The 13,455-nt window shown below is 35.4% G+C and overlaps 1 protein-coding gene across 2 annotated transcripts in view; it reads right to left on the bottom strand.

The window, feature by feature from the left end:
* The window catches only part of RAD23B (RAD23 homolog B, nucleotide excision repair protein), a 90,867-nt gene that overhangs the window by 3,359 nt on the left and 74,053 nt on the right, over positions 1-13,455 (bottom strand). The window contains exons 7-9 of one of the 2 annotated variants that reach the window (XM_036738217.1): positions 5,839-5,977; positions 1,941-2,068; positions 1,362-1,529 (exon numbers count right to left, since the gene is read on the bottom strand). In XM_036738217.1, coding sequence (XP_036594112.1) covers positions 1,362-1,529; positions 1,941-2,068; positions 5,839-5,977 — 435 coding nt within the window. Of the gene's footprint in view, positions 1-1,361; positions 1,548-1,940; positions 2,069-5,838; positions 5,978-13,455 lie in introns of both variants that reach the window. The other variant, XM_036738215.1, reaches the window with a different exon arrangement.

Raw genomic sequence — 13,455 nt, 5'->3', positions numbered from 1 at the left:
AGAAATGGTACTCTGGCTATTAAAACATTCATCAGGACAATACAGACCTATGAACAAGGGCTAACTAACTTGGTGTGGCGGAATGAGCACTGATTTGGAATCAGAAGATATGAGTTCAAATCAGTTTTCCTACTACTACTCATAGTCAGCTGATAAGCATTTATCAAGTGTTCAACGTGTGCCAGGCACTATGCTAGAGATAGAAAGAATGGAAGAAGTCCCTGCTCTCAAAGAGCTCCAATTCTAATGAAGGAGACAATATACAAAGAACTATGTGCATATAAGGTATGTACAATGTAAACAGAAGGGAGGAAGTGAGAAAATGGACCTCTTATTTGCAGAGGATCCATGGCTATGGAACATTGTCAGACTACAATGAAGTTATACTAAGACCATCGCTCCAGACATGATAGAGGACTCAGAGGGTATGTAGTCCAAACCCTCATTTTACAGATGAAGAAGCAAACTGTTTTGTTGTTGTTACAAGGACAGCTTGTTAAATAGGCGGCAGGGGTGGAGGTACATACTCATGAATGAAGGTGATGTAAACATATCAATTAAAACAAATAAAATAAGTTAAACCTTCTCCTTTGAATGTTTATGCTATTGATGCTTAGGATATCCCTCTTTAAAATTATGCAAAGTTCTGCCTTATCCAAATAAAGCTCTCAAAGTAATGGGGTCTGTTTTCATATTAGGCAGCTAGGCGGCACAGTGGATAGAATCCTAGGCCTGGAGTCAGGAAGGCTCATCTTCCTGAATTCAAATTTAGCTTCAGACATTTAGTAGCTTATGACCCTGGGCAAGTCACCCAACCCTGTTTGCCTCAATTTCCTCATCTGCAAAATGAGCTGGAGAAGGAAATGACAACCATTTCAGTATCTTTGCCAAGAAAACTCCAAATGGGGTCACACATGAACAAAATTTTAAAGAAGATCACAATATCTATGTGGTTGTTTGGTATATCATACATAACTATTTTAGCATGGGATGTTGGATGTGATATTAGTTTGATACTCAGGAGATCTGAATTTAGTTCTGGCTCTGCAGCCATGGGTAGGCAAGTCATCAGCCCTCTGGCCCTAAGTTTTCTCATCTAGAAAATGTGGAAGTTAGACTAAATGAACTCTTAATTCTCTACCACTCCTTACAATCTATGATTCATAAGCAGTCACTAAAAATTCATTAAGGCCTATGCTACTACGCTAATGTAGAACTTCTTTCACCAAAAGAAAACTGAATTATATTGTATTGCATTGTATATTTAGTTAGGCAAAGCTAAAACTCCAGATAGTTGCTATTTTCATTTGTATAAAGAATATTAAATAGTAAACAGATAACAGGAAAAAAAAACACCTTACCCGTTCTATAGCTTCTTTTTCCTGAGGTGTTACTTGAATGTAGTTCATGTGACCACTTCCAGCTTCAGCTATTCCTCCACTGCCACCCCCACCTCCTCCTTGACCACCAGATTCTTGAACTGGTTCATTTAGCATTTGAATAAAATGCTCTTGATGTTGGCTGATTTGCTGCGGTGCATTGGAGGACAGAAGGAAACAATACACTGAAATAAAGCATTGTTGGTCTTTCTGACTGGTTGTTAAGAACTATAAACAGTAATAGGAAGATATGCTATGAGTCATATTGAATTTTATTGGACCTACTTTATATGCATTAGCAAATCTTTAAGTAGTTAGTTTTTCACCACTGCCTAAAGTGCTTAACCTTATGTTTACATGTATTTATTATACTAAAAGCTCAAACACAGAGATACCCTGTCTTCTATTACTCGATAATGAATGCTCATTAACTCATTAATGACAGGGCAAGAATTTTAGCTTACTGGGGGATGGGTTGGATTTCCAGGGAAAGGAGTCTTTTGCAAAGCAGAGCAAACACCCTAAGCTAATGATAACTGAAAACACTGCTTAAAAAGTCACCTGCAATAACTGAGGATTTTCTCGTCCTATTTGCTGTAACAAGGCTGGCAGAAGGGAAGGATTCTGTTGAATAATTTGTCTCATCTGCTGGAACTGAGGCTGGTTCCGTAAAAATTCAAGTGGATGTCCTGAAATTCACATGAAATTTTATCATAAAAGAGAGCTGTAAATCAGAAAGACCAGTAACATAAAGTATACAGATATCTAACAATGAAAAATTAAAATAGACTTAAATTCTGCAATAAGTTTAAAAGAAGTAAATGAATTAAGTATATTTTAAATCTAGAAGTATAACAGTCTAAAAAGTAAAAGGCTATAAATTTATTAGTTACCCAAATAGCATACATCTCATTTAATTAAAATAATGGAATATAAAGGATCTCTACTGGTCCAAGATTCCTAAGAACAAGTTATTTAACCCCCCAATTACTAAATGGCAACCAAAGATCTGTACCCTGCCCCCTAAATAATATAGATTTCGAAAATAGGTAAGACATTAACTCTCAGGAACTTTTAATTAATGAAACTTTAATGAAAGTGTACTGAAAAATGAAAACTGATGAAAGGGATGTTTAAAATACGCTGAACAGAGAAAGGTCACAAAGACTTTTCCTCGCAATTTCCTACTTTTCTTCTCATTTTAGCTGCATTGGTTTTGTTTGAAAATTTAAAAAAATTATGTAATCAAAACTGTCATTTTACCTCCCATGAGCCTCTTTATCTCTTGTTTGGATATGAACTCTTCTCTCCATAGAGAGAATTGGCAATTTCTTCTATGTTCTACTAATTTGCTTATGATGTCATCTTTTATGACTAATTCATGTACCCATCTAAAGCAAATCTTGGTATACAGAGTGAGATGTTGATTATATCTAGACTATTTCCTACTTTTCACAATAGTTTTTGTTGAACGAGTTCTTGCCCTAAGAGCTGGGATTTTGGATTTATCAAACATTAGTCTACTGTGCTTATTTGCTTCTGCATATTGTTAATCTAATCTATTCCATTAATCAGCTTCTCTTATCAAGTACCAAACTGTTATGATAACAATAGCTTACAGTATAGTTTGAGATATGGTACTGCTAGGCCCTCTTCCTTTCCATTAAATTTTTTTTGATAATTCTTATTGTTTTAATACAGAATTTTGCTATTTTTCCTTAGCTCTATAAAGAACAATTCTTAGATAACATGATTAGTATAGTACTGAGTTAACTGAATTAATTTAGGTAATATAGTAATTTTTATTATTTTGGCTTGGCCTACCCATGAGCAATTAGTATTTTATACTGTTGATATAATTGTTTAGGTTAGTTTTTTTAGTTGTCTCTTTAGGGTTCTCTAAATAAGGACTTCTTAAACTTTTTCTACTCATGATCCCTGCAGCACTTCTAAGCTGAGACCAAGACCCACAGTTTAAAAAGCACTGTGAGTCTAAACCATCATATCACCTGGGGAAAAAAGTGATAATTGTTTTCTCTTCACTTACTCTTGTTTGTTTAACTTCTTTTTCTTCTCTTATTGCTATAGCTAGCATTTCTAGTAAAATATTTAATAGTGAAATAATAATGGATATTCTTGCTTCACCTCTGATCTTACTGAAAAGACTTTTAGCTCATCTCCATTATAGGAATGATCGCACTTGATTCTATAGATAGATGCTATGTATTTTAAAGAAACCTCTATTTATTCCGGTGCTTTCTAGTATTTTAAGAGGAATGGGTGTTGTATCCTGCCTAAAGCTTTTTCTGTATCTACTGAAATAATACAATTTTGTGATTCTGTTATTAATATGGTCAGTTAGGCTTATAGTGTTCCTTATATTGAATCTTTGCATATCTCTCATAAAGATCTTATTTCTAAGAAATACAGCGAACTGAGTGAAATATTGGAGAATAAGAGCCATTCAACTGATAAATGGTCAAAGGATTTGAATGTTGTTGTTCCTAGTTTGGTTTCAAAGACCAATGGACATCATGACTGAGTGATGTATCAGTCTGCCTGTGAATTGGATTTGAGTATAGAGTAAGGATATGAATAGGCAGTTTTTAGAGGAAGAAATCTAAACTATCAAAGCCAATTGAAAAAAGGCTCTAAATCATTAATAATTATCTAATTATTATAAATGAAAATTGAAAGAACTCTGAAGTATACTCAGATCAACTAAGATGTCAGAAAAGGAAAACGACAAATGCTGGGGGGAGGGGCTGTGGGAAAATAGGCATACTAATGCATGGATGGTAGAACTTCAAATTAGCTCAACCATTCTGCAAAGTAATTTGTAATTATGCCTCCAAAGCTATTAAACTGTGCATACCCTTTGAGTCAGCAATATTGCTACTAGATCTATGCCCCCAAAAATGATCAAAGAAAAGGACTCACACACTCACACGGGGGGGGGGGGGGGGGGGGGAGCACGCACATGAGCGCACACTCTTTTTGTGGTGGCAAAGAACTGGCCACCGAGAGGATACCCATTAATTGGTGAATGGCTAAACAAATTATAGTATATGAATGAGATGGAATACTATTATGTTTCAAGAAATGATGAAAAGAATGGTTTCAGAAAACCTTAGGAGGCCTTGAATGAACTGATGCAAGTGAAGTCAACAGAACTAAAACAATTTATATAATAACAATACTGCACATACAATTAACTCTGACTTAGTAACCCTGATCAATACAATGATGAACCACAATTCCAAAGGTCTCATAATGAAATGTGAAAAACTGAAGTGTGCAGATTGATACATATGGTGTTTTTTCTTTCCCTCCCTCTCTCCCTTTTCCTTTCTTGGTCATGATCAAAGCAGGAATTTCTTTTCCATAAGCATATGTATTTAAACTTAGTTTTGTTTCTCTTGCCTTCTCAATGGGTGGGGAAGGAAAAGAGGAAAAAGAGAATACAGAAAATACAATAAAAATGAATTCTAAAAAACGTCTTGAAACCTAGCTAGTTTTGAGCTCCGCACATAGAGTAGAAGCAAGCAATTTTACAAAACCAGGTGGTTAAAAATAAATTAGAATTATAAGACAGGCTTTTACTCATTGCAGAAAAACATCTTTGTGTATGTGTTTGCATATATATCTATAAATTGAAAAAATATGAACTCTAAAGAAATCCTGTACTAAACAGCCACTGAGAATAAAGTTAACCCAACAAAAACAAAGCTGACAAATTAACAGTACAACTTTCAAATGCCGGAAGGTGGGGAGTTATAACTGGCTATTAGAAATTTTAAAATCTGTACGTGAAAATATTTAGGTAAATTTGACAAAACAGTATGACAAAAAATTAGACTAATTCAGGTAGACTATCTTCAGTCCAACCAAAAATCTTCAAATCATGCTTAATTACCATTAATATTCATATTTCTTCAACATATCTCAAAGAAAAATTAAGCTACTAAAACTGTAAATTATAGTTAATGGTTTGCTTCTTCAAGCAAGACAAATACAATGATAAAATCTTATAATTGTAAAGAAAAGTTAATAATGTTTTTGGGCTGAAGCTTTACTCAATCAGTGCAATTACTAGTACTTTCTTATAAGAGGAGACAGAAAAGAGAAGCAGGACAGTACTGGAATGCATATCAAGTTATTTCAACACTTAAAATCTACCACAACAGGTTGTGTGATTACCAAGTTTCCTATTTCTATGAATAATCATAGAAGCAATCACTCATTGATAATACACTATTATAAATAACAATGAAATGTTACATAGACATTATACTCATCTGATGGAACTCTGGACAGATTTCTTTAATATTTTTCAGAAAAAAATGCATGGGGGCTATAAGTGCTTCTGGAATGATTCATTTCATCCAAAGTGTTTTCACTGAAGTAAAAAAGTATATTCACAAGTATTTCCTCTACAACCCAAAGATTTTCACTTTACCTCCAGAAGTAGTAGTAGTAGTAGTTGTTGCTGTTGTCGTGGCTGCAGCTGCTGCCACCGCTGAAGACTGAGCAGCCCCTGTGCTGGCAGCCTGGGGGGGATCCACCACAGCCTGACTCTCTCTATCTCCTGGGATACCCTAAAACACATAATTTCTAAATTTTAAAATGCCTTAACATTAACCTAGGTGTATATGTAAATTAGGTAAATAGAATGAAAACAATTAGAGATTTCTATAGTACTCAAACTGTTACCCCTATTATAAGAAAAGTAAGTCAAGGTTCTGTCTGTATGTTAGTTGTCACTCTGAGAGTTCCACCTAACATCAATCAAATTAACTAGGAGATTAAAAAAGTGGGATGTGTATGATTGGGAAATTAGATTTATAGATGATGCAAAAAACCTACTCAACTTCCAAAATGCCATCATTGCATAATATAAGGTCATCTGCAAATTTCTTATGAAAAACTATTGTACCTCATTTAAATTCTAAACTTAGACTGTGATATAAAAATGAGGCAAACTGCAATTTATCTATGAAATGTAATCCTGAAGGCAATGGAGATAATTTAAACAGCTCACAGAATATAGTTTTTTTTGGGGGGTGAGGGGGAGGTGTTATAACTCAAAAATTTTTAACAAAATTTAAAAATCAAATGATTACTTTTAGAGGCTTGGGGGGGTACAAATTGTATCTAGTTGGGGAACTCCTGGTGTGGAAATTTCTTCTTTTTTTTTCAGTCATAGGTATTTCATTTATAAAACCTACTTTGGGGGGGGGGGGATGGGGGAGAAGAAGCTCTATGCAAGACACACCTTTAAGGTTAATCTGAATTAACATTCTCCACCATTTTCTTAAGTCCAGATAATTAATAAAATAAATTAAGCCATGATTTATAATATTTGTTTGCATTTCTGACAAACTTGCAACTATTAGCTCTAACACATCCCTGCAGAAAAGCCATACCCATGTAACAAAGAATATTTTCTTAAAGGAAAAAAAAAAGATGAGAAGAAACAATTGGCAAAACACTGGAAATCTGAAAATATTTGCAATGTTCCATCCTACCACTACCACTACCACAGCATCCTACTACCTCTGCAAAGGAGCAAGGGGATGGGATGGTCTCATATCTCTTTAGGTCCATGCTAACATTCACTTTTGATTATTTTGTGGTTGTACTTTCCATTTACATTATAATCATTGTCTGCACTTTACATCAGCTCACGTAAATCTTACAATTTTCTCTGCAGTCATATGTTCCTTAGCAGTCATACTGTGTTATGGTCATGACTACAATCTGTTTAGCCATTCTGCAACTGATGGACATTCATTTTTCCCTGCCCCATTTGGTGCTACCATAAAAATCAATTATAAATATTTTGATACTTTTAAAAATCAATGATCTCCCTGGGGCATATGCCTATTAGTGCATACTAGGTTAAAAGGCAAGGACATTTTAGGCATTTTATTTGTCTAATTTGAAATTGCTTTTCAAAATAAAATAGTCCTACTTCACGACTCCACCAACAATGCATTAAGAGATCTTCATCTACCTATGACCCCTCTAATACAGACTATTTCCGTCTTTTGACATCACTGCCAATTTCAACAATTCTTTCAATGAGAATGTGGACCCTTTCCTTAAAAAAAAAAAGTACAAGCATTTATATAGGAAAAAAGGAAGCAAGGAAAGAATGAAGGCCAGTCTGAGCCCTTCAACAACACGGAGGCTCCAGGAGGAACTCATTGATGGGAGAAGGGGATGTTCCATGTTGGGAAAGGCTAGCAGGGGTCCTTGGATGTTGCAGGGCAAGGAAGCCCTAGATATTAAGGGGAGCTCTAGGAAATTACAAGGGACTTACTAAAGTTGAACTGTTTTGTTTACATTCCTACATGGAAAGATGATGTGTATGATTCATGAGACCTCAGTATTAGGGTAGTTGAAGGGAATATGCATATATATATATATATATATGTGAATGTGCATGTATGTATATATCTATGTGTATATGTATGTGTATATATATATATATATATATATAAAATATGTAAAAGAGAGAGAGCAGACACAGGGTGAGTTGAAGATGAAGGGAAGATATCTAAAAGAAATAAAATGAAATTAAGGGATGAGAGAGCAACATACTGAGAGAGGGAGATAGGGAGAGATAGAATGGGGTGGATTATCTCGCATAAAGGTGGCAAGAGGAAGCAGTTCTGTGGGAGGAGGGGAGAGGGCAGGTGAGGGGGGAATGAGTGAACCTTGCTCTCATCAGATTTTGCCTGAGGGGAAATACCATACATACTCAGTTGGGTATCTTACCCCACAGGAAAGAAGAGGCAGGAAGATGAAAAAAAATAAAAGGGGAGGGGGATGATGGAGGTGGAGGTAATCAAAACAAACACTTTGGATAGGGGACAGGGTCAAGGGAGAAAATTCAATAAAGCGGGATGGGTTGGGAAGGAGCAAAATATAGTTAGCCTTTCACAACATGAGTACTGTGGAAGGGTTATACATAATGATACATGTGTGGCCTAGGTTGAATTGCTCGACTTCTTAGGGAGGGTGGGTGGGAAGGGAAGAGGGGAGAGAATTTGGAACTCAAAGTTTTAAAATCAGATGTTCAAAAACAAAAAAAGTTTTTGCATGCAACCAAAAAATAAGATACACAGGCAATGGGGCGTAGAAATTTATCTTCCCCTACAAGAAAGGAAGGGAAAAGGGGATGAGAGGGGAGGGGGGTGATAGAGGGAAGGGCTGACTGGGGAACAGGGCAACCAGAATATAAGCCATCTTGGAGTAGGGGGGAGGGTAGAAATGGGGAGAAAATTTGTAATTCCAACTGTTGTGAAAATCAATGCTGAAAACCAAATATGTTAAATAAATAAATTTAAATTAAAAAAAAAAAAAGAATTTATATTGTATATATTAAGCCAACTCCAAACCATTTATTTTCCAACAGATCTATCAAACTATTTGCTTAACATTCACTGTATTTTTAAAAGCTTTGGATCAGTAGTTGAAGCCATTTAATAATGGAAAAACCAACAATTTTTTAGACTACACTTGAAAAACTAAGGCCCAAGTAAGTGTCACATAAGACTCACCTAGCTCTAAATTGATCTGGAATGAAAAGATAGACAATTTTTAATCGGCCCTAGCCAATAAGAGTATCTGAACTATTATAGGTTACAAAACAACAAATCAATTTCATTTGCCATTAAGGATGTCTGAATTTCACATATAGGGAAATTAGCGAATTATCAGTTTTACACACATCAATGCTATTTATTAACTTATATAACAAATAGGGGAAGAGGGAGAGGTGTTTGGTATAGTGAAAAAGGCGCTGGATGTAGATTTAGAAGTTCAATTCAACAAGCATTTAATAAGTGTATATAGAAAGTGCTAGGAATACAAAGATAAAATGAAAAACCATCCCTACCTTCAAAAGTGACTTCTGAATTCTAGTTTCAGTCTTTTTTTGGTAACTAGTATTTTATTTTTTCCAATTACATGTAAAGACAGCTTTCAACATTCATTTTTTATAAGATTTTGAGTTTCAATTTTTTTCTTCCTCCCTCCCTCCCATAGACAGCAAGCAATCTGATGTGTTATATATGTGCAATCATGTGAACATACTTAAACATTAGTTACGTTGTGAAAGAAGAAACAGAACAAAAAGGAAAAAGCCACAAAAACCTCCAAAAGTGATAACAGTATGCTTGGATCTGCATTCAGACCTCTCAGTTCTTTCTCTGGATGTAGGTAACATTTTCCATTAAGAGTCTTCTGTAATTGTCTTGGATCAGTTTATTGCTGAGAAGAGCTAAGTATATCATAGTTGATCATCACACAACTCTGCCGTTCCCCCCTGGTTATGCTGACTTCACTCAGCATCATTTCATGTAAGTCTTTCCCTTTTTTTTCTGAAATCTGCTGGCTCATCATTTCTTATAGCTCATCATTTCTCATACCACAATATTTCATTACATTCATATACCAAAACTTATTCAGCCATTCTCCAATTAATGGGCTTCAATTTCTAATTCTTTGTCACCACAAAGAAAAGCTGCTATGAATATTTTTGTACATGTGGGTCCTTCTCCCTTTTTTAAAGAATTCTTTGGGATACAGACCTAGTAGTGGTATTGCTGGATCAAAGGGTGTACACAGTTTGATTGCTCTTTGGGCACAGAAATTACTCTCCAGAATGGTTAGAGCAGTTTACAACTCCAACAACAATACATTTGTGTTCCAATTTTCCCAAATCTCCAATATTTATCAATTTCCGTTTCTATCATATTGGCCAATCTGATAGGTATGAGGTGGTATCTCAAAGGTGTTTTAATTTGCAGTTCATAATATAATGGGCATCCTGTTTCAACCATGATCTTATTGGGAAAGCTTCTAGCTAATCCCCATTACATATAATATTTGCTAGTGGTTTTAGATAGATACTATCATTTTAAGAAAAACTTATTCATATTTATTCCTAAGTTCTCTAGTGCTTTTTAAAAAATTGGAATAGGTGTTGTATTTTGTCAAAAGCTTTTTCTACATCTACTGAGATAATCATATGACTTCTGTTTTGTTATTGATGTGGTCAATTATGCTCATAGTTTTCCTAATATTAATGCAGCCCTGCATTGCTAGTATAAATCCTACCTGGTCACACTGTATCATCCTGGTGATAAATTGCTATATTCTCTTTGCTAGTGTGTGTGTGTACATGTTAATTTTTGCATCAATGTTCATTAGGGAAATTGGCCTATAATTTTCTGTTTTGGCTCTTCCTAGTTTAGGTAGCAGAAAGACTTTGGTAAGACTCCTTTGCCTATTTTTCAAAATAGTTTATATAGTATTGGAATTAATTATTCTTTAAATATTTGGTGGAATTCACTTGTAAGTCGATCTGGCCCAGGAGATTTTTTCTCAGGGAATTCACTGATGACCTGTTCACTTCCTTCTTCTAAAATGGGATTAAGAATTTTTTTTCCACTTCTGTTAACTTTGGCAACTTATATTCATCCATTTCACTTAAGACTGTCAGATTTATAGGGATACAGTTTGGTAAAATAGCTTCTAATTATTGCTTTAATTTCTTCTTCATTTCATTTTTGATACTGGTAATTTGGTTTATCTATTTTTTTTTTCATAAAACCAGCTCTTGGTTTTATTTTACTAGTTCAATAGTTTCCTGCTTTCAATTTTATTAATCTCTCCTTTGGTTTTCAGACTTTCTAATTTGGTATTGTATCAGGGGTTTTTAATTTCTTCTTTTTCTAGCCTTTTTTGGTGCATTCCCAATTCACTGATCTGCTCTTTCTCTGTTTTATTTATGTGAGCATTTGGAGATATTGAGTTTCCCCTAAGTATTGCTCTGGTTGCATCCCATAAATTCTGGTATGTTGTCTCATTACTGTCCTTTTTGATGAAATTATTGTTTCTATGATTTGTTGTTTGACCCACTCATTCTTTAATATTAGATTATTTAGCTTCAGATTAATTTTTAATCTGTCTTTCCATGGCCTTTTATTACATGTAATTTTATTGCAGCATCATCATCTAAAAAGGATGCATTTAATAGTTCTGTCTTTCTACATCTGATTGTGAGGTTTTTATGTCCTAATACATGGTCAATATTTGTGTAGGTGCCATGTACCACTGAGAAAAGGTATATTCCCTTTTACCCTCATTTAATATTCTCCACATGTCTATCATATCGAAATTTTCAGCTAAAGCAAAGAATCTTTTATCTTTAATCTGTGTCTATGTCTCTCTGCTTCAAATGTATTTCTTGTAAACATATCGTAGGATTCTGTTTTTTAATCCACTCTGCTATTCACTTCGGTTTTACGGGACAGTACATCCCATTCACATTCAATTATGATTCAATTATCTATTTCTCTCTATCCTATTTCCTCCTTTTTATACTTTTCTCTCTCCTTTCACCCTGACCCTCCTCACCAGTGTTTTGTTTCTGCCCACCATCTCCTCTGCTCTCCCTTTCAATCAGCCCCTCTCCCTTTTCTTTTATTTTAAATTTATTTAACATATTTAGTTTTCAGCACTGATTTTCACAAAAGTTTGAATTACAAATTTTCTCCCCATTTCTACCTCACCCAAGATGGCGTATATTCTGGTTGCCCTGTTCCCCAGTCAGCCCTTCCTTCTGTCACCCCACTCCCCTCCCATCCCCTTTTTCCTTCCTTTCTTGTAGGGCAAAATAAATTTCTACGCCCCATTGCCTGTGTATCTTATTTTCTAGTTCCATGCAAAAACTTTTTTTTTTGTTTTTGAACATCTGTTTTTAAAACAACTTTTTTTGGAGCATCTGCTTTTAAAACTTTGAGTTCCAAATTCTCTCCCCTCTTCCCTTCGCACCCACCCTCCCTAAGAAGTCAAGCAATTCAACATATGCCACATTGTATCATTATGTATAACCCTTCTACAATACTCATGTTGTGAAAGGCTAACTATATTTTGCTCCTTCCCAACCCATCCCTCTTTATTGAATTTTCTCCCTTGACCCTGTCCCCTTTTCCAAAGTGTTTGTTTTTGATTACCTCCATCCCCATCTGCCCTCCCCTCCATCATCCCCCCCCCCCTTTTTTATCTTCTTCCCTCTTCTTTCCTGTGGGGTAAGATACCCAATTGAGTATGCATGGTTTTCCCTCCTCAGGTCAAAATTGATGAGAGCAAGATTCACTCATTCCCCCTCACCCCACAGAACTGCTTCCTCTTGCCACCTTTATGGGAGATAATCCACCCCATTCTATCTCTCCCTCTCTCATCCCTTAATTTGATTTTATTTCTTTTAGCTATCTTCCCTTCACCTTCAACTCACCCTGTGTCTGCTCTCTCTCTCTCTGTGTGTATACATATGTATATGTATGCGCATATTCCCTTCAGCTACCCTAATACTGAGGTCTCACGAATCATACACATTATCTTTCCATGTAGGAATGTAAACAAAACATTTCAACTTTAGTAAGTCCCTTGCAATTTCTTTTTCTTGTTCTTTTTCTTGATTACCTTTTCATGCTTCTCTTGATTCTTGTGTTTGAAAGTCAAATTTTCTATTCAGCTCTGGTCTTTTCACTGAGAAAGCTTGAAAGTCCTCTATTTTATTGAAAGTCAATATTTTCCCTTGGAGCATAATACTCAGTTTTGCTGGGTAGGTGATTCTAGGTTTTTTTTTTTTTTGCTTTTTGGCAGGGCAGTTGGGGTTAAGTGACTTGCCCAAGGTCACACAGCTAGTACATGTGTCAAGTGTCTGAGGCCGGATTTGAACTCAGGTCCTCCTGACTCCAGGGCCGGTGCTCTACTGACTGCACCACCTAGCTGCCCTCTGATTCTAGGTTTTAATCCTAGCTCCATTGACCTCCGGAATATCGTATTCCAAGCCCTTCGATCTCTTAATGTAGAAGCTGCCAGATCTTTGGTTATTCTGATTATGTTTCCACAATACTCAAATTGTTTCTTTCTGGCTGCTTGCAGTATTTTCTCCTTGATCTGGGAGCTCTGGAATTTGGAGACAATATTCCTAGGACATTTCTTTTTGGGATCTATTTGAGGAGGCGATTGATGGATTCTTTCAATTTCTATTTTG

The sequence above is a fragment of the Trichosurus vulpecula genome, chromosome 9 (genome assembly GCF_011100635.1).
Source record: "Trichosurus vulpecula isolate mTriVul1 chromosome 9, mTriVul1.pri, whole genome shotgun sequence".
Taxonomy (NCBI): domain Eukaryota; kingdom Metazoa; phylum Chordata; class Mammalia; order Diprotodontia; family Phalangeridae; genus Trichosurus; species Trichosurus vulpecula.
The sequence above is the reverse complement of the archived record's forward strand: the minus strand, read 5'-3'. Positions and strand labels throughout refer to the sequence as shown.